The following is a 21,952-nucleotide window of genomic DNA, read 5'->3' as shown; positions in this document are numbered from 1 at the left end:
GGTCATCCCATTGTAGGTAGTATATCATCCCTCAGTGTGTGCCTTTTTGTGAGGCTTGGCTGATGTTCGGGGGATTGAAGTCACTTTTATGTGCAAGGAAAGGCCAACTCGGTGAATGTTCCTCTGTTCTTTGAAGTGGCATAGTCATTGAAGAGCTGTATGGAGCATCCAGATAAACAGGTACTTTCAGGAGATGTTTATATTTTATGTCTAAAATACATTACTTTAAATAGTGTTCTAAAGCTACAGCCCTAGTAGGGTAGTGTCTCTGGCCTACTGAGGAGAATTTTCTCTAGAGGAACAATGCAAAGTTGCCTTAAAATAACTCACTGGTAAACTCCCTCTGGGCAGGAGACTTGTCAGCAAGTCTCTGTTCAGCTGGAAGGAAAGGAGCAGGCACAGGGAGACCACACTGTCTCCAGGAGATGTACCTTAGCAGGGCAAGTGGAGAACCCACAGTTCCTGTCTTCTGGGGGCAGACGAGGTAACAAATTTATGGTACAATTGGGTATTTTGCAGCTCTTCTATGAGCTTGAAGAAAGGAACCGTGCCTGTTTCACTCTATGCTGCTCCATTTTTCTGCAGCAAGGAGTAGTAGGAGTAAAGGACAGATCAAGTTTGTTTTTGTTTTGGGTTTTTTTGTTTTGTTTTGTTTTTTTTACAAAATGGGATGTTAGACAGGAAGGAGTGACACCACTTTTTGGTGAGTGTAAGCTATTTCCCATTTCAACCTCTTCTCTTTACTGTGGCTTGCTAAAATGCTGTAGTATAGGAGAGAAGTAGAATCACCTTTGTTAACAGTAGTCACTGGCTCAGTCAGTCTTGAGCCTTATCTCAGTGGCAGCGTATTAACCCTGACCTGTGCTATATATCTGTGTCCTGTATCTGGGCCAGGAAACTAGAAGGCAAAACAAAAACCAAAGCCTTCCTTCCAGCAGTCTGGTGTCTCAGAGTTACTCGGGCTGGATCCATGCTGCTGCTGTTGCCATTCAGAAATGCACTGACACTTTAACTGGTGGCTGCATCTCGGAATAAATCATCCCCTTGTTGCTCATGGATGGAGGAACTTTAAAATCCCTCTCTGGGAAGAAAGCAGCAATTTGAACTGCTGAGTTCACGTGGTGATTTATGGCAGGAAAGATTCTGTATGCAGTTTCTGGTAAAGAGGGGGTGGCTTTATTTTCCTTAGATATCCTTGGATAACAAGATCAACACACTTCTTGTTACTAGAAGGAAATAAACAGGTATTTTTGTAGTAAAGACTCCTGAGACTAAATCATGAAGGTACATAGCATTTCCCAAAACAAGAGGCTCCAAAGTGGCTGCCTTGATATGTGACCACACAGGCTAACAGCTGGGAGCCCGTTGTAGCATCTGGGAGCGTTCTTCTCAAACTGGTATGGCCACGCAGCTCTGTTTGACTTTTCCAAGGTTGGGAAAGATTTATTTATCAAATGGAGTTTCATATTCTGGGGTAGGTATGGTGTGTTAATGACTTAAAACTGAGTATTTTACAGAATAGTCGTGGTGATGCTTTTTTCCTTGCTAATTCAGAGCTTGTGGGGAAAGAAAAGAGAAATCAACTGTAAGCCCTTTTTGTATAATTTTAGAAAAAAGTACAAAATTACTGTGTACAGCTTTTACTAAAGAAAAAATGGTCAAGAAGGATTCCAGGTGTTTCTCAGGTAATGATATTATTCAGCTGCCTTTTCAGGAAATACAGTTTTAAATGACTGTGTTCATGCACAGCATGCAATTAGTCTTTTGCTTTGTTTTCTGTATTTCACCAGCAGCTATCCCAGAATAATAGTCTGAATTCTCAATTGGTGTAATTCATTATAGTTCCATTAACTTCCAGAGAGGCTACTCTGGTTTATTCTGGCTGCGTTTCTGGCCAAAGTGTTCAATTCTGAATATGTAATAAAAGTGTTAGTCATCTTAACAGCCGTTATTCACATTAGTATTTTGTGCCTAGTCCTAGATGTTTTAATGTGGTTTTTGTTGATCAACAAAGAGGGTGTTGTGCACAACAGGGCATACATGGGCAAAGATTAGATGTATCTTTCTCGCTTTTGAACTTTTTTCTGACATTTTTACTCTCCTGCATAGTATTCTCCTCCACAAGTAGTCTAATCAGAGATGATCTTCCTGGGAGGCATGCTGCCAAATTAACAGTCAGTACCAGCAACCATGGGACTGAGGGCAGTACTATGAAGAATTCCCTGCTTAAACTTGAGCAGACACGGAAAGAAAACGTTTTTAAATGTCTGATTTGGAAGTCTGTGTGATTTTAATTTTAAGTCAGCTGTACTGGTATAATAATGATTAATCCATTCCAATAAAAGAAAATTAGGAGTTCTCAAACATTGTTTTAGGCAAGTATTGTGATGGTTAGAAACAATATTAGTTGGCAAAAATTCTAGCATTAAATAATAGCAACATTATTATGTCTAAGGATCAACCTGTCAAATACAGCTCTATTTAGGATAGCTGGACTACTTGTAAAATGTAGCCTGTAATGAGAGAAAATATGATACCAAGCTTCTCTGTTGTACATTTCTTTTTTCTTGGAAAGAATGAAAAATTATACAATATTTTCTGCTTATAGAACCTTGTTATGGCATTCTGTTATCCCATGCATCAGCCACTTACCCTAGTGACCTTATTCTGATTTTACTGTTAGTGAACTTAATTCTGTAAGTCTTTGTAGCCTGAAACACTTTTTTTTCCTCATGGCTCTTAGAAAATGTCATTATGAAGTCATGCATGCTTTCTAATATCTTCAGCAAATTTTACTGGAAATAGACCACTAATATTCTTTCTTTGAATACATCATGTTTTCATAGTGTTCATCACTAGAATTTAGTACGTGGTTTATATCACATCCTTTGTGTGATCATCCCTTCATGTTCTCCCTGCACCAAGGTACCAGAAGAAAAACTCTTTTCAGTCTAAATCAGTCTGTTAATTTGTCTGCTGGTTCTAGCATAGTGGTTTTTTTCTCAATTTCAAGCAATGTATATGTCATTTATTTCTGTTTCTTTTAAAAGTGTGGGAGCAGTTTTTGGAACCATTAGTTAATCATTAATTTGGGGTTTTTTGAGAATCACTGCATGTTGATGGAGGAGTAGAAGAATTGCATGAAGCTTTGCCAGTCCAGGCTGTGCTCTACCCTTAAGTAATTTCTCAGGCTGCTGCACACTACAAAAGGCTAGTCTGAGTATCAGAAAGGCTTAGTAGTAACATTCTTTTTCAGAAGAAAATAGTATGTTTCCTAGGCGTGAACACGTTTCGTGTTATTGAGTGGGTTTGGTGATTTAGGTAATAAAAAACCTGTCATTCCTGTTTTAATAAAGGATTTGTGTGGTGCCTCTTGGCCCTGGTGACTCGTAGGGACGTTGGCTGGGGAAGGATACATGGAACATTAGCACAACTCAGGGTGTGATCCTGTTTTTTCGTACTGAGGAGTGGAGTTTTTGCCATATGGAAAGACTATCCCAGAGTTAGTGGATCCCAGGGGAAGAAAGCCAGTTCTGTATAACGAGTCTGGCTGTGACTCTTGCCATCACACCACACAATGACTTCATCTTGCATCCTGGCTGTGCATCTCTATTGTCTGATTAACTTGGGGCCAGGCTATTTGCCATAGTCTTTTTGCCATTCATTTCCACCATTATCCTTTAAAATTTCCCTGAATATCTTCCAGCTTGCCAATAACAATGCATTTCGTAGATGGTTTCATGACGTAGGTTAAAGCTTCTGAAGAGGAGCTCCTTCCTAACTGTATCTTCAGCTGTGGTCTGTTCGTGGTGACCTTTGCACCTGTGTACAGCCCAGCCAGATCAGGAGAGCCCTTCAGGTGTCCAGGGACTTGAGGAAGAAAAACGGCCCGGGTCAGAGTGTAAACACAGGTCTTGAGTCCTGTCATCATTTTTATGATCTATGCACAATGAATAATAAATGACGAACAAAAGTTAAAATTGTGCTATGTATGTGTCTTACGGACTGCATTGTAAGTGTTTAAAAGCTTAAATAGAAGTTGTTACAGATTAAACCAGCCTCTTGATTCTGACTGAGACATGCTGATGGATAATTTTTTGTTTGTCATATAATAAAGTCTTGCACATGATCAGATTTCATGTTCATTGCTCAGTAAATGTTATAATAAATATTAATGTACTGCTGCTCTCAAAGTACTGAGATCTTTAGATTTCTTTATAAATATATTCTCAGAACCTCTCAGAGTAACCAAAATTACCTGTAGCATTTTCCATAGCAAAATTATCCTGTGATGTTGATTGAAATTATGCCAGTGCATCTGCCATAAAAACGTTAATGTCATGTCTGACTGAGACACATGCACCTTCTATGTTCGTCATGTCTGAATCCATTATAAAGACCTTAATGGTAGCTGTATATAAAGACATGCCATAATGACATCTTAAATGCTGTCTTTAAATTCACAGCATGAAAAGCCTTTTAGAAACACTGTATGAAAAAATCAGGTAGCTAACAGCAATTTCTGGGTAATATTCATGGTATGTCTTTTATTTAGTGGAGGTTTTATATTAATTTCAATAGAAATAAATGGGTCCAGAAAGCTAATGATGTAAATAGAACTTTTTTCGTAGTGAATGGCATTTGAGACCTCACGTCAGCTTGCTTGTTTCACAGCAAACATAAAACGCATGACAGAGTTCAAAGTGTATCAGCCAGTTATAAAAAAATTAAAAAATATACCATAGAAATACAAGATCTAAAGCATATTAAATTTGGAAAAAATGAAAAATTTTTCTGAAAAATACATAAAAAAAATCACAATATAAATATTCTAAAAATCACTTCTGTAGCAAGGTTATTTGGAAAGGGCATGAGCTTCTCATGAAACAACTGGTTTTGAAGGAAGGGGTTGGACTTTGTTACAACTCTCTCAAGAACCTTGTGTAGTCCCTTTCTGGGCAATGACCTCCTTTTATGAGTCACCATAATACAGTTTGTCTCAAATTTTGCTAAAAGCAGAAAGAGTAAAGGGGAATAGATGGAAAAGGCGGCAGTACTAAATCTTATGGGCTTAGCCCTAAATTTTTGGAATCATCACTGACAGACAATGCTGGAGCAAAGCATGGGCTTTTCTGAGGATGTCTCCTGGAGTCACATCTAAATTCCCAGTTTCTCACTTCACTATTCAAGACATTGAATACTCTGGGCTGTGATTTACTCTTTAAAATGTTTACTTTAAATAAAAATAAAAATTTTAAAAAAGAAACCAATACAAAAACCCCACAGTTTTGATCCATGAGTGTCTAAATTTATTTTCTTAATTACACACATTATAATATTGACATGACCTTTGATCCCAGTTGTACTGTTTGGTTGTATTTATTAGGCTTTACTCTTTCAACTGTTTTCTATCAACATTGACTGGAAGATTATAATAAGACTTTATAATTTTTCAGATGCTGAAGAATCATACTAGCCATCAGAGTGGCTCATTGGGTTGTTAGATCCCAAGCTTATTTGTGACTGAGCCTTGCTTGACAAAACTGGCCCTTTCCTCATGCCTACCTACCCCAAGACTCACAGTTTCCTCCACAGAGATTGGCCTCCCTGCCCTCTCCATCCTCCAGAGTTCCTACACACATGCACATAACTGGTGTCAACAGAAATAACAATACCTCTTAGCTGCTCTTATGTTTATGGAGGTATTTCTATCCTTTGGACCTGGCTTGTGTGATCCTTTTCATTCCTCAGTATCAAGATATTTTATAAAGTCAAGTAAACATTACTTACGGTTTACACACAAGGAACCAAAGCATGAATATTCATCAAAGTCAGTGGTAGGACCAGGAACAGATCCTTGTGTCCCCCTGAATGCAGGGCAGGACCTGCTGTGCTGAATAGCTTTGAAACTTAGAAAATTATTTTGGGGGGATGCCAGAAGATGTGGGTTTGGGGAAAAATTATTAAACTTAACTTCTACTTATAGATTCCAGAAGATTTTATCCACTCTTAGGTACCCAAGCCTTACTCAAATATCAGCAAGTAACAAATATTCCCTAGGAGCATGATGAAATTAAATCATTTCACAATAACTACAAAACAGCCACTGGTAATGCTGACTTTCAGTTACCACAACCATAGACAGAATTAAAGTTGGGGAACTAGAGGTAAAAAGCATGTTAGTAACTTTCTGAGTAAGCAGTCACCCTTGACTGTTTCCCATGCTAGTGTTAGTGATGTAGAACCACTGTATAAACTGCAGGAAATGCTCCATTTCCTTTTTACTCATTTAATGCTTTCTCAACATTTTTCCTTTGACGATGAAATTTTGAATGATTAGGCTCTCTCCAATCATTAATTATGTATGTTAACATGTAAGGACAGTTTTAATGTAGCTCTTCTGTGTTCCAAGCTTAGAATTGTGTATCTTTGTGGAGGGACATAGCGCTTGTGACACTAACTTTTAAAGTAACTTATTTTAAAGCTTGAAATCTTTTTGTCTTGCAAAGAAAACAGGTAGAACCACATATTTATGTTGCTATATAAATAATAAAAGTAGCAAAATAGCTTCTGATCTGAATGTAGTATTTGTTTAAACATTCTTGTATTTCCTTACTAATATATAGTGAAATATGGGCAGGCAAGGTTCCTGTTTAAATACATTTTTATTTTAGATTTTCCACCTGAAAATTTTGCTTAACCTAAAATAGAAATATCTATACCCCAAAAAATAAAATTTATAAAATAATTGAAAAAAATATTAAGGCAGCTGACAAGATACCACATAATAAAGTTATCGGTAGAGGTGAGCAATTTATCCACCATAAAATGCCATCATTATGAGAACATACATTTTCCAGAGTTATTGTGGCCTGTGGCTTCCCTTGAGTTGTATTGATTTCCTCAAAAGTTGTTTAACAGGGAAAGAAATAATTCTCATGGCATTAGAGTCTAAGATCCAGCTATTTCAAAGCACTATGGTGCAACTTCAGGGCACTGGGTAGGTTATGGTCTGAGTGCAGCTCTTACTTTTTTTTAAAACTACCTTCAGTACACAGAGGCAGATCTCTCTGGCCTCATGATCCCTGCAGGGTTCTTAGTGAATGACATATGTGTGTCAAGATGATGGTCTTCTAAACCAGCTAGCTTTTATGTACATTTCCAGGAGTCAGGCTAGATAATCTGAAGAGTATTCAAGCACAAGGGCAATGTAGCTCTTTATCCAAAGAAATAATAAAAAAAAAGTCAAAAAGCTTTATTGTTTACAGACCTTTTCAGTCACTGTTATATATTTCACCAACCAAGAGATACCAATTTTGAGTGAAGGAGTTAGCACAGGAGTAGCTGTAGTTCTTAGAAATGCATGTCTGAGGTGTTTGAGACTTACTGCTAGAATTAATTCAGAAGTGCTGTTTCAAAGTGCTCATAAATAGCTATGCTGCTTCATCTTCACATTCTAAATAGCATTACGAATATCCATTTTACGGAAAGGTTAACAAAATAATCTCTTACTGATTTGAAATCAGTGAGTAATACATTTACCATTATTCAAACTCTTCTTTAGGACTGGCTCTCAAATGTCAGGCTCCACGTCCACACAGCCAGGTACTAGGCATAACAGTGTTGTTGGACATATGGGGTAACCTTAGAGGTGACACATGGAAACCCACCACTGTCAGTGTCAGGGCCTGGATCAACTGTGCACGCTTAGCAACATAAGCTGTAGACACTAGATAAATTTACTAGAGCAAAAATTATGCCATCTGGAATTCCAGGCATGAGGTATATGTTTTACATGCCTGGTGAGAAATGACTTTGGGCTCCACTACCTCACACTGAATTGAAAGATCACAGCCCAGAAATTTTTTCCAAAGCTTTTCCTAACTTCATGTTTTTAATTCTTCCATCTCTCTGTCTTGTTGTTTTGTTTACTTGACCTGCATGCTGTTTAATGTCTCCTGGGGACGCTGTTCAGAAGCCTCCTACCTCCACCCTGGGTGGTACAGATGATCCAAATAGGACATCAAGGGAGTCCAGAGAATGACTCCAGCAAACAGTCACACCCGGGACAGTGAGCTCATCTAAACCTTTTCAGACGACAACTTTTTAAATGCTCTTGCCTGAACTCGGGTGTGCTAGATGATGGTGCATCCAACCACGGTACACAAAATTTAGCCTCATCGGGCAGTGTTAATACAGAGTTTCAAAAAGATTTGAGGCTCAGAGATGAAAAAGGATTTCTAAAACTGCATGTAATAAATCTGGACTTCTAGTGGATCATTAGAAAGCTGGAGCATGCAGTTGCTGAGCAGCCTAACGCTTCACCAAACAGTCTTCGGCTAGTCAAAAGCCACCACAGGCTCCGAGTCACCAACATTGCCATTGTTTCTGTCAAGTACCCATAAGAAATAAAGCAAGGAAAGCAATTTTAATTGTTAGTAGGTTACAGATATCAAAATTGCAATCTTGTAGCTTTCACTGCTTCATAATGGAGCCTCTACCTGACCCACGTCAGGAAAGATCCGAGCTCATTATAAAGCTTTCTGTTTGTATTGTAAGGGAAGTACTAATTTTTAGGGGCTGGAGACACTAAATATATAGAGTACAGGTGTATAGTGTGAGGATTTTCAAGATCACTGAGTTACTGATCAATCTTAACCTTTGACAGTTTATAACCAGTGACTTTCTTAGAATTATGGCATTACTGAAGTATTTTTAGCAACACACATTATTATGGATTATAGAAAATTAATATCTCATCTGATGAACTACATATGGTTCATTGAAATATCCCATATCAAAGTATTTTTAAAAGAGGGATTTCTATTAGAGATCATGGGTTTGATGACTAAAATTAATGAGCTCCTTCAGAGTCTCTGCAGATATTTGTAAAAACAGATTCTTTTTTTACCCTCTGATATTTTGATGTATGAAAAGAGACTTCTTCATGCTTCCTGACCAAACTTATTATTTGCTTGTCAAGTTTACCTGATTTTTTTTGCCATCTAGTTGCAAGACAATATGAACTGGTAGCAGATGAGAACCTCAGTTGCCTCCAATGAATAAGCATTGAGAAGGAAACCATATGTCAACTAGATTTTTATTATAACTTGATAAGTTTCACTCCAGGTTTGAAAGAAGCTTTTTTAATGACAGAACTGGATTTTAAAAGCTTTTGAAAAAGAGTGACATCAAGAAAAGAATAGGCTTTGCAAATAGAAAAGTCTACATGTGGAGACTTAGGATGGTTTGTCAGTGGTAATATAGTCTAGCTGGCTGAAATGTAAACTTCCTTACTGAACTGGATACAATTTGTAAATTTTGTATAGCTGGATCTAAACTTTTTGCTGGAGTTGTTTTAAAATGTGTCTTCATAAACACTTCCCATGGAGATACTCTTTATAAAAATAAACATTAATAACTAACTGACAGAGAATTTATAGAACTGCAGTCTCAACTGCGTTTAGGCCCCAGGGGATTACAGTTCAGTAAACCCAAATTTATACAAAGAATGAAATATAAAGTAGAACAGAACAAAGGGAATGGAGAATGGTTCTTACTGTTTTTCTAAAATAAAAATAGTGACATATTCCTATTACTTTCACTGAAGCATATGCGTGAACTGTAAACACCGATGTTTGATTTTGAATCCCTGAGTGATCTAACTGTATCTATTTCTTATGAAAAATGCCTGATTATGGGCAGAATGTATATATACAGGATAACTTTAGTGTAGGTAGAGTGGTGTTTCCTAAATTGCCTGTCAAGAATGACTTAATCCTACTTTGCAGGAATTGCCTACATCAGTGAGACACATTCATTTCCATACCCATTCATTTAGGAGACTCTCTGCTGAGAATATCAAAGAGATGCTAATTGTTATCAGCTATGGTGATCCCTTAGGAATTAGGCTGAGATTGAGAAACCACGTAATTACTGAAGTTACACTATAGTCAAGGATTAAAGTGATGAGTTCTGCTGCTTTTCTTTTTTTTTTTTTTCTTTCGTGGCTTGGGGAGCAGCTGTCACAGGCAGTCCTGGTGTTCTTTAGGTGATTGTTTTGTGACCATTTTGTCCTCTTTCAGTCTAGTTTCTCTGCTAGTGATGCTGTGCAAGGGCAGAAGCAGAAGAAGCAGTAATTGTATGTGCAGCCTGGTGGTTTGTCAAAGAAACCATCCTGGCATTTTTCTGTATTAGAGTAAAGGCGTCTTCTGTTTCCAGGTGCCCAACATTATGGGACAGTGTTGATTTAGTTTCCTCCTCTTTCAAACCAGTGAAAGCTATTTTTAGTTTATTATTTAGATTATTATCTAAAATATGCTCTCTTATTTGAAAATTCCCTCTACCCACCAAATAATATCACTCTTAAAAACAAACAAGAAAAAATACATCAAGATTTATTGTTCTTAGCACAAATATTCTTGGAGTGCTTGAACTACGGTTCCCTTTCTTGCACTCCTATTAATCTTGTTTCTTGCTGTTATTTACCTGCAGAAGGTATGTTATATATTTGGAACATTTCCTTTTCTTGATCAGCAATTGTTGTTTTAGGTGGTTTAAGTAACTGGCTTTCATCAAACAGTACCCTTGTCTGTATTTAACGATACCTTTCTTCTCAAAGGTATAACAATCATTCATATTGTATTACATCATATCAACGTAAGAAATTTAATTTCATGAGAAGTCAAGGAACTTTACTCGCTTAAAATGGTTGTGAAGTTTAGACAGAAAAGATTTTCAGAATAAAAAACTAGGTTTATGTTCAAGACTGTCTCTCATTTTTCCAAATGATTTTGTGTCAAGCAATGACTAATATTTTGCTGAAACTTTCTTTGGTTTTTAGTCAAGTACTATAAATGAATTCATTAATGGGAATTATTTTGGGGCAACAGTAGTGGGTGTGTGTTTAAAGTCTTATGGTGATGCATGCTGCTGTGAGCTTCAAGTGTATGCCATCTTTTCATCAGCAGTTCTAACCTAAGAGGTAGTCTGGCTTAAAAACAACAAACAAACAAAACAAAAAGACCCAAGCCAATGGTGGTCAATGATTATCTATGAGCTAGTTTACTACTATTCATAAGACTGCTTTCTAGGCTGTCTCAATTCAAAGCTTTCTTCTTGGTATTATTAAAAGAAACATTCTCACGATAGGAATTGTCAACTTTATTGCAGAGGCTTACTTTTAGATCAATATTTTTTATTCTGCTTGGGTTTAATAGGTCATAAGAGCAAAATTTGTTTTCATGGGGAAGATTAGATTGAGATGTTTAATAGAAAACTGAGACACTTTCCCAGCCTGAAGTTAGCACAAATGCAGTATGCTGCAAAGATGAACACGTGTCTTCCATTTTTCTCACTCGAGCACCAGTGGGACTGTTGTAGAAGACAAACAGTATTAGTGTCTAACCAGTAAACAATGCTGAGCATGAGGATGCTCAGCATCGTTGCATATTACACAAGTAAAAGCACAGGGACATTATTTATTTAACATCAGCATCATGTAGGCTTTTTATATGTAGCTAACCTCTGGATCTACTTTTTGGCAAAAGCAGAGAGTGTGGGAGGAGAATAGCAACAAGGAAGAATAAGGCCTATGATAGTAAAATTAATCAAGTTTGTTTAGTTCTTGACGGTAAACTGTTTTATGTGTATTAATTAAGAAGGGGGCGACTTTAGGAAGTGATGTTCAAATATAGAATTAGTGTAAATATTAAATAAATATACTACACTGAACATGCTGCCGGTAAATAGTAACTAACAATCATGAACATATTTTCAACTTTTAGCCCTGGAAAAGTATGCATAGATAGTTAAAGTTTAGTGTGGAGAATTAGGCTGTAATTTAACACTTTTCAGCATTTATTATAGGCAATGTATCTTGTCTGTACTGGACTTTGAAACTTGTTAATTAGCTTGTGCCTTGGAAATATGTAAGGTAATACCTGTTGTCACCCTACCAAGATCTGGAACCTGTGATGTAGTGTAGTGCACGCTGGTAAAAGCTAAGAGGTTCTGATCATTAAGCGTATGCTTCATTGTAAGCAGTTGTTGCACTGGCTCTAGGGAGCCTCTATTTACATGTTTAATTTAGCAGTGTTCTTAGTCAGAAACACATTTTTTTGAGTAAGAGTGAAAATGTTACTTGTGGGTTGCACATTTTCGTGCTGTTTCATTTTCAGTAGGTGTGGATAACACCTGTGAAAGGAATGAAGAAATAGGACCCATTATTTACTTTCTGTGAAAACCTTTGGTATTAAATCTCAAATTATGGTGTCTTTCATCCTTGTGAAGATTAAACCTTCCTAAAACACACAGAAAGTAGTAATCAGGGAATTTACCATAATAGCACCAACCTCAGTCACCACATTATTATTTAATATATTTCAGTTGAAATGTGTGCTGTTCTGGATATCATTATCTTGAAAATTCAAAGTAATTAAAGATTTTATTTTTCAAGCAGGCATACCAAATAAAGCATGGATGTTGGTAGCTGGAATGAAAATGTCTACGTATCTTCTGAGTGCATTAATAGCAAGGGAAGGGAGGGTTTTAGCTTAAGGAAGGATTCGGTTGTCTTGACATCTGAGCTTCAGGTAGGTAACTGTCAAAGCAGAGAGGGGATTGTTTTTTAAGTGTAGATAATGCATCTTTTGTGAGTTTACATGATAATTTAAATGTGAAACAGGTATGAAATTGCAGTTTCTGCGGTAATGATGGAAATTAAAATCATAGGTAAATGAACCTGGACAAAGCCTACTTTAACATTCAACAGGGGGGCAGGGGAAACCTAGACGGGTTATCCAGTTTTGGGTTGTGAAGTGTTAGGAATTATCCCTCTTTTCCTTTCAGACTGCAGCTACTCTTTGTCACTTAGAGAGGTTTATTCTGAACCAGGGCCACCTGTTCCACGCGTAGAGCAGCAAGATAGTGTTACCACTTTTTGTGCGTAGGTTTACTCCCGATGGATGATTTCTTGCCTCACTGAACAGACATCAGGCTGTTCATCCGGTCTTCCCGCCCATTGTCTTCAGGGAGTCTCCAGCAAAACTTGTAAGGGTTTGTTGCGTGGAGCTCCTTGGTAGCAGAATGACTAGTACCTTACAAAGTACAGTGCTTGATCACAGCAATAAGCATCCCTCAGGGGTTTATCCTAATGAATATTGAAAATTGTTTAATTCTTTTTTGTTCTGGATGTATATTGCAGTCCATACTGCAGACTAAGAGTCTGAACAAAGCCACACAAGTAAGCAGAACACTCAAGCTCCTTTCCCTGTGCCACGTACACACCTTCCTCAATTACTCTGTAGATGACAAGGACTAACTTCAGGTCAATGAAACTGCTATTCAGACTACCACTCTAGTTACTGTAGAGTCTACAAGGAGGAAGGAGGAGACCATCAGTATATTTCTGGTTTATCACTGCCCATCTTTCTCTCCACTGACCACAAAAAGATGTCAAGGGAAGCTTATCTTTTTAGCTTAAATTTGGTCTTTTTGAATTTCCATTTGTTATCTGTTTGTTTTGACACAAACTGCCATCAAATCTGAGCACATCTTAGCAGTACACAGATTCCAATCAATTTTTTTTTTTTTCCAATCAAAAAAATATTTTAAGAATTGTCTTGTAATACTTCAAGTTCTTTTCCACTTGGGTCTTTTTCCTTTTGGCAGCACCAGAAAGAACGGATTCCATTCTGGGTAGCCCAGATGTCATTGATACTGCTCCAAGAAGAAAGCGAAGACAAAGGACAGCAAAACCTGCTGGGACAGGAGCTAAGACGGCTACTTATGAGACAGAACTGCCAGCCAAGGAAAAGTAAGCAGTTTTCAAATGTATTGAAATGTTTTTATATCAACAGATGCTGGTGGGTTTGTGGTTTGGGGGTTTTTGTGTTTTCTCATGTAGTTTCATATTTCAGACTGAATACTGTTGTGTTGCATTCTGTATAGTCATTTACAGTAATTTTAACCAACTTGGAATAGATGCAAATGATTAAATTGTCAGGCCCAATGACTGATAGGTTTTAATACATCTCTAAAGTGATAACTGTAAAATTCTTTTCTTTAATTGACTTGGATAACTTTAAGCAAATAGATTGAAGCCTACTAAAATTATGTTCTGCGGGTTACCATATAACTTGCAGGCAAGGAAGGATGCATTCATAGCAAGTGTCAAACTAAGATGGTCAGCTTCAGCTAAGTTGTGTCACAGAAAGTGACACATTACGAGTGTCTTTTTTCATGGTGAGGGTGGTCAAACACAGGAAGAGGTTGCTCAGAGAGGTTGTGGAGACTCCATTTGTGGAAATACTCAAAACCTGACTGGCATGGTCCTGGACAGTCTGCTGCAGTTGAGGAGGGAGGTTGGGCTAGGCAATCTCCATGGGTCCCTTCCCACCTCACCATCTTGTGTTTCTGTCTTTGTAATTTTAGTGGAAATTAATTCACGATACCATTTTTTATAGACAAGAATAGGTTTCTTTTGAAAGTAAGATCAGTGGGGAGGAAAAAGAATTCACTCTTAAACACAAGGGGGTCAGAATTTATAACACTTCATAAAAGTCTTTTTCTTCTTGTGTCAATCTCAACTTTTGTAAATATTTTCACATGATCTGGGAGTTGCTTAGTTATGCATAGAATTAATTCGGATTGGCAATATGATTGGTGGTATTTTCTTCAAAAACTGATCTGTTTTTAAGATCCATGGTAAGTTAGTTTTGCAAATACTTATTTTCCCTTTTTATCTGTAATATCCAATGAATAACAAACTGTTTAAACAGACATTGACACAAGTAGACTACAAAGACATTTCCCATGGTTAGCAAAGATGTCTGTTTAAATCAGCAAGAGGATTATCTTATTTTGACATAGAAGGTTGTGGCTTGATGGCAGCTAGGAATGTTTAAACTTACAATCCTGTTTTATTAGTAAAAATATAAATACATTTTTTTAGAATAGTCTAGAAAAATGTAATCTTCTCTTCTGTTCTTTTAGGGTCTATTATATTACAATGATCAATGCCCTTTCCCCATTGTATGTAGTCAGTTCGATTTTGGTAGTCTGGCTGTGTTTGCCTGAAATACAATTTCACTCTTTTTAGTATTGATTGTGGAAGGAAAACCTGCAGAGGCAAATGATTGCAAAGGAGAATATAGAGGCCTTGGGCTAAGTAATCCTCAGTGTGTGGATGTCTGAGTCCTGTGTGTAGGGGAAGAGCTAAGAGGATATTGATATTTTTCTTTTAATTCCTTTAAGGTAAATTTTCAGAAAAAAGAGCAACATTATGTTTTTCATACTGTACAAAGCATTTCTAGTATGTTTGCAGAATCAAGTCAGAGCTGAATCTGAAGAGTGGGTCTTCTTGGCTATAACATAATTCATCATATTTTAAAGCTTACCATATGGAACATCCATTAGTCTCTATCCCCGTTTTTCCTTTTGCATTAAGTATGTATAAATTGTATTGTAAATAACAACTTTGCACTACAGGTTGCAATATTGCTTGGCGTGTGACATGCCTTCCAGTACTGTGAAGATGTGTCTAACAATGAGAGAGACATGTTTCTCTATGATCTCATGGTGACTTCAGAAATCAAATGTGATATTGCTTGGTGCTGGAATAGGTTTTTTAATCCTTTTCTTAGTTAAAAATACAGTGGCAGTGCTTTCTTTCATTAGATAAGAAGATATTAGATCTCCCTATTTGCATGGAACAAAAGCTGAACTGTAATAATTTCCATTTTGCTGATAATTTTTCTCAGTGTCCCTGCTTAGTTCTTGGATTTTGAACTTCATCTTGAGTCTTTTGCCAGCTGCTAATCAACCTTTCAGTCAATTTGCTTGGCTAATAATTTTCACTTCTCTTCAGCCTGTCAAAAGTAGAATTAGTATCATAATCCAGTTCACAAATATAGATGTTTCTTTTTATGAAGCCTCTTCAGTAATTTGTACTGATGACAGACTCGATCCTACACGGGGCAAAAGGCTTTATCTTAAGCTGATGGTACATTGGGGTCCTGCCCAAAATGTTTTCCAGCATTGTGTCACTTAGCAAGAAATTACTAATCCAAGCAAACCAGCCTGCTGTGGCGGCAGGGAGGCAAGGAGGCAGTTAACCTCTAAATTCCTTCACCTTTGGAAATGCTCCATCACAAATATGGAAGATGTACAGCCCTTGAAAGTCTGTTGTGCTTTTCTGTTGGGCAGGAGGCTGAAATGACAGATTGTGGTCAAATTTGCAAATGCACAAATGAATCCTTATTGCACAAACCTGCAGAAATATTTGATACTTTACTCCTAATGTAAATACTTTAAGGTGCTATCATATAAAATTGCATCCCACAGTTCTTGCTTTAACAAACTAAAGCTTGTTTGGAATTATTTACCATTTACAAGTTTTGCTGACATGACCAGTGCTTGTTTCCTGTTTGCCAGACAATGAAAGGGCAGTTACAAACCAAACATCAAGAGCATAATGGGGTCTTTATATTATTGCATCATAAGTCAATTGATACAAGATCCTAATCAGAAGAAAAAATACTTCTTTACTGAAAGAGAGCATCCAAGTTTTTCCTTTCTTTTTGGCTTTGGGATTGTTTTTTGAAAATACAGTGTTTTTCAACACAGTCATTGTTATCACATAATAGGAATTATATTTTAACCTTTATGCATTTCTCCCAAGATTTTAAAGTATGGTAAGAAAGTACTGTTTATGCTTCAAGTTAAGAGCATCTAAAGTAAACACTGAGTCATAAAAAATGAAAGGATTCTATTTCCGCAAATATTTTAGATTTATGGATGTTGAGACTAGTTATGTAGTAATTCTCTAGTTCTTTGGAATGAAAATATATTCTTAGATATGACCAAGAATACTGAGAAGAATGCAAATAAAAATATGTTTAACATAGAAATTAGAGCAAAAGAAGTACTGCCTTTCTCATGCTTTGTGTGTGGGTGCAGTGGCAGGAGAGGGAGTTGAATTGTATTTATCTATAGATACTAGACATCTAGTATCACTGTGACATTCAAGGACTAGCTTATTTTTTTTAATGAAACTTGGAAATGTACTTTTGGATAATACTTAGTGAAATTAGTAAAGACTAATGATCAGCGAAGAACTGAAATAGGATTTGTGGAACAAGGTTTGCTAAATGAACTGTAATTACTTGCTGAGATAAAGATGTTCATTAGGATAACATAAAAACTCAGAATAATTAGTTGGTCAGTGAACTGCCAAGATTCAGGTTTATCCAGCTCTCTAGCAGGTTGGTTTTGAAATCTGAGATATCTAATAAAAGGAAATGCTTAAACAGACAGATGTTACTTATAGTTGATAACAGTCAAACTATTGATAGCAATTTACACATTTTTAAAATATGACAGAGGACAGTTCTTACAGTTGAAAACATGATTCAGTCAGGAAGTAAAATAAAATTATTCTGATTGCAGCAAACTGTGATGGTATTGGTGAAGCTTTAACTGTAACTTAATATCTGGCAATTTCCTAAGGTGCAAAGCAGAGATAATACGTAATTCGCATTAAGATGCAAATTCTACTTTTCACAATTTGCATTTCATACTTGGAGAGAAAAATTAATAAAAGCAATCCCAATCCACAGTTAGAAATTATGCTTATTGATGCATTACCCAAATCTCTCAAGGGACTGCATTTGAATAACACTATTAGCTATGTAGAATATGCATTCAATATAGAGGCTTAAGCGTAGGGCTTGTCAGCCTGAATCCTATAAATAATTGGATGTTTCTATAATAATTTCACTTTAAATGTATTGGAACCTGTTTGAGAGAAGATAGTACCTACTGAAGATAGCAATTTTCTTAATATATAATGTTATAAATTAGGCATAGTCATTGAATATAGAATACTTTGTGTAGCTTGTACGATCTGTAGCCACAGAGTACAGTGGAACCCAACCAATGCTGCAGTCTCTACAACTAAAACAAAAGTAAATCATGAAAAAGCTTCCTTTTCTGGTATGGTTTACAACTATTAATTTGTTTCCACAAGTAAAAAACTGTCTTTCTGCTTTGGTTTATCAATACTGTTTTTATTTAGAGGGGTAAGAAAAGCAAAACCTTTTTTCTGTCTGTCTGTTATTTCCTACTAATAAAGAATCTAGCTTTATGGTCCTCATTCACACATGGGTTTCCTAGGAGGAAGACTTTACAGGATAAGACTTAAAATTTCTTTAAGTTATCCTGTATGTTGCAAAATGTACCCATTGCAGCTGCTGTATAGAGTTTATAATTTCTTTGCTATTGAATGTGCACATACTGTTGACGATATGTACAATTACAGAAGTGGTTTGGGGGAAAGCATCTTAAATACAGGAAAAACCTTGTTTTGGATGCAAATATGATGGATTCTCCTGAGAAGAAGAGTAGAAACAACCAAAAAATGTTGTCAAAGAGAAAATGCTTCATAATTCTGAGAAGCAAGTGTTAAGAAATACCTTTAATTCAATTGACTGAGAAATAACAGGTATTACTCGCTTACTTTTTCTATAAAGAAATATGTGTTTACACCAAGCACTGTGACTCTGATTTACTACTTACTCTGCAGGCCAAAAATTCAATTTCATATGTGTAACTCTCGTTTTGTACATTTGATGTAGCTGTTACTGTCTTTTTTTCTTTTTTAAATGAGATTTGATTTTTGCTGGCTTGATACTTGTTCCTTCATTGATAAAACTGATTGACTGTCAGAATCAGGCCTACATTAAAATTGAAGGAAAGAGATGCTTTCCCTTACCTCCAGTACGTTTGGTTTTGATGAAATACTGAGATGCAGTCATAGCCCCACTGAATTTGATAGGACCTTTGCCAACAGTAATTTAAATCTTTGTTTTTTGTATATGAATGCTGCTTTTTTAGAGAGCTCAAAGGGTTCAACATATAACTAGGAGTCCTCAGAAATATCTGTATGAATTAAAAAACATATTCAGATTGCTGACTGGGTATTTGGAAGTGCCATGAGTTGCCAGGGAGTGTTTTGTGGCACCTGTATTGCCATCACCTGCTCCATCAGAAAAGGCCAAAGAATGTCATTTTTACTTTAAATATGAATGTTATGGTCCTCACGCTCAGTGTTTGTTCTTGACTTATGAGTCTGATTAAAGTTAGTCACACATGTAGCTGTGGGTAGAATCAGGTGCATAGTTTTTGCTTGTTAGTGGTAAATGTGGGGTTTTTTTACTTTCATACTCTCATCTCTTTCTGTACCTTCAAAAGGTTTTTACGGTCTTCATAGGTATATATCATTTATTTGAAAAGAAAGCCCGTAGTGTTATATTCCAATACTGTAATAAGCTGGACTTGTCTTTCTTTTGATAACCTTCCATCCTTTTAAAAGCACTCGGAGCCTGTGGTGTGCCAGGAATCCCCTGGGGATCATCTCTCTGCATTTGTTTAATTTATTGCTTGTGGTTCACATTTTTAAAGTCCTGATGCAAGGTTTATTTGAAATGTGGTTTCCCACCACCAGTGATTCAGGTAGCAAAAACATAGCTTCGTCCTGGAATTTGGCATTCTCCGGGGGTTACACATTGCCTCGGTATTACTGTCTCACACAACGAGTAATTCCTTCTCGTAAAAGTCTAACCAAGTGAAATTTGGATTCCACTGAAAATGATACTATAGCCTTCCATGGTCCAGAGGGGGTATAAAGTTTACACCACAGTTACCCCCTTTTAAAAAAAATCTATGTGAGAGTTCGTGTTGAGATGTCCCTTCTTTATTCATTAAGTGTATTTGTTTAATACAGTTGGAAAGAACTTGCAGAACCTTGCATGGTGAGACAAAGCACTACCATCACTGGTATGTCAGTGAGTCAATGTAGAGTCTGTGTACAGGAGTGATAAGCTCATGCCTGCCATAATAAGTTTATGGAATGCAATGTTTAGAAAGTTTTTGATAATTAACTCATTCAGGCTGAAACGTAACAGGCTAAGAAATGTCTTAAAAGACGACAGTCAGGTTCATTTGAGACTCTAATGTAAGAAACAAACCAAAAAGTTTATAAATAGATGAATTAAGTCCTTTTTGTGTTTCATTCGTGCTCAACATTTCCTTACACTTTGGATGGTTTCTTTCTTTCCCTTTTTGCCATGACATTGGCAGCAACAGTCACTGGAGACTGTTTTGCCTCACCTGTGCAAATATTAAAAATGGTACTGTAACTTTGTGTGGCCCGATGGGAGCTTTGATAAGTGATACTCATCTTCTGAACAGTCACCTGTGAATAGTTAAGGTTGCATAAGGTTGGAGAGGAAAAAAGAGCTGTGTTTAATACCTGTGTTATGTGACTTGTGGTTGTACAAAAATGGGGTGTCATCAGAAGGAAAAAGGATAGAAGCCTTTGACTACAATGTATAGCAATATTTGCAAAAAAAAGTTTCAAAAAATCTAGACTGATTTCGTATTCAACTGGAATGAATAAGTCAGAAATAAGTACAACACAGTACACTTGCTTTTCTTTTGGTGGTACCCTGGTTTTCTGTGCAGAAAGTGTTTTTGTTTTAACTGAGCAGTAGATAATTAGGCTTCCACCATCTATGTGGGAAGGGATGATTTACTTCTGTGGGAAGTGCAAGGAATTGGTATCCGCAATCACCATTTCTTCTAATTCTCCAGGGAAAGATGGGGAGATATGAAGGCTGAAAGCCTGGGGCAGGGAAAAATGAACATTATCTGCTGACCTCTAAGGTTGCAATTTCTCCTGAGCAAAGTCAGTCTGCTCTCTAGTTTGTAGCACATCTCACCAATTTTTGTCACTGGTAATAGCCTAATAATTGAGTGCTGATGGAGAAGTTATTACTCAGTAAGACTGACAGGACTCTACCCTGTGTTTTTGCAAGGCATGTTCTTTACAGTGGGATTTTATTGCTGTGACAAATCTGGTGAGATATATATCTTAAATGATTAGTCTATGATGTATTTCAGTGAAACTGGTAGCTGTGAGATTATAAAAGGGTAGCTTAAAAAATGGAAACAATATCTTCTTCCATTACTTTCTTGGTAAATTCTTGCTGGTTTTTTTCCTTGCCTTTCTAAAAAAGTGTTTATATTGGAATGATGTTTGAAGCAAATTTTATATTTTAAACCTCTCTTGGATAGGTTGTAGTTTGGTATAGTTTAATTTATCACACTATGGATTAGTTTTGTTAAATACTGTGATCCCAGCTGGGGTATTGTAATACGGGAGGCAAAAGAATTGCTCTTCAGGGGTAAATTACAGTAAGAAGGAGGAAAGTTTGTGTGTGGTTGAGCTAACCAGCAGTGCTGGAATATTTGTTGGCTTTTGATGTAAACTAAGCTACAATATTTTCAGTCTTTTACCTGGAAGGGTGGAAAGTACGAAAAGGAGATTGCATTAAAAGCAACAAAGGAGGCAATATTTAAAATTCCTTGTACATCTTTGTGATTGGTGCACAGCAGCAAATGTACACTCTCTTCATGAACATTTCTGTAAAGGGCTCTTGATGTCAATTAAACCTCCATTTCCTAAAACAGTTCTTCAGGCAGAATTATTTTCATGTTACTTTTAATAGGAAGAAGCAGGTAATGTAGATGCCTAAGATTTTGAGTATAGATGTTGGCAGGAGATTAACACTAGACTGATAGAAAGCCTAAGTAACCATACTTGCCAGCTCAGTCGTGATGTCAAAGATAGATAGCGTGGAAGAGAATGAGATGAAAGCTTGGCTATATTAATGAGATAAAGTGACCTCAAATATCTGTTTTTATTTTTCATTAGACTGATCATGATGTACGTCTTCTTTACTTGGTTAAATTAGAGTATTCCATACAGCACAACTGTCTGTGAAGACCAGTAATCTCTTAACTCATTATGGACCCCATGAAACATTCTGGAGAAAATCCATACACAAAAATACAGAAAAACTCGAGATTTGGGAAATTATTTCACAAACAC

The 21,952-nt window shown here is 36.6% G+C and overlaps 1 protein-coding gene across 1 annotated transcript in view; it reads left to right on the top strand.

The window, feature by feature from the left end:
- The window catches only part of XRCC4 (X-ray repair complementing defective repair in Chinese hamster cells 4), a gene marked incomplete at its 5' end in the record, with an annotated part of 38,043 nt that extends 24,223 nt beyond the window's left edge, over positions 1–13,820 (top strand). Inside the window, one exon of the mRNA XM_010291751.1 lies at positions 13,672–13,820. Coding sequence (XP_010290053.1) covers positions 13,672–13,820 — 149 coding nt within the window. The remainder of the gene's footprint in view (positions 1–13,671) is intronic.
- Positions 13,821–21,952: the final 8,132 nt, after the last annotated feature.

Source organism: Phaethon lepturus, unplaced genomic scaffold (genome assembly GCF_000687285.1).
Source record: "Phaethon lepturus isolate BGI_N335 unplaced genomic scaffold, ASM68728v1 scaffold14987, whole genome shotgun sequence".
Lineage (NCBI taxonomy): Eukaryota > Metazoa > Chordata > Aves > Phaethontiformes > Phaethontidae > Phaethon > Phaethon lepturus.
The sequence above is the reverse complement of the archived record's forward strand: the minus strand, read 5'-3'. Positions and strand labels throughout refer to the sequence as shown.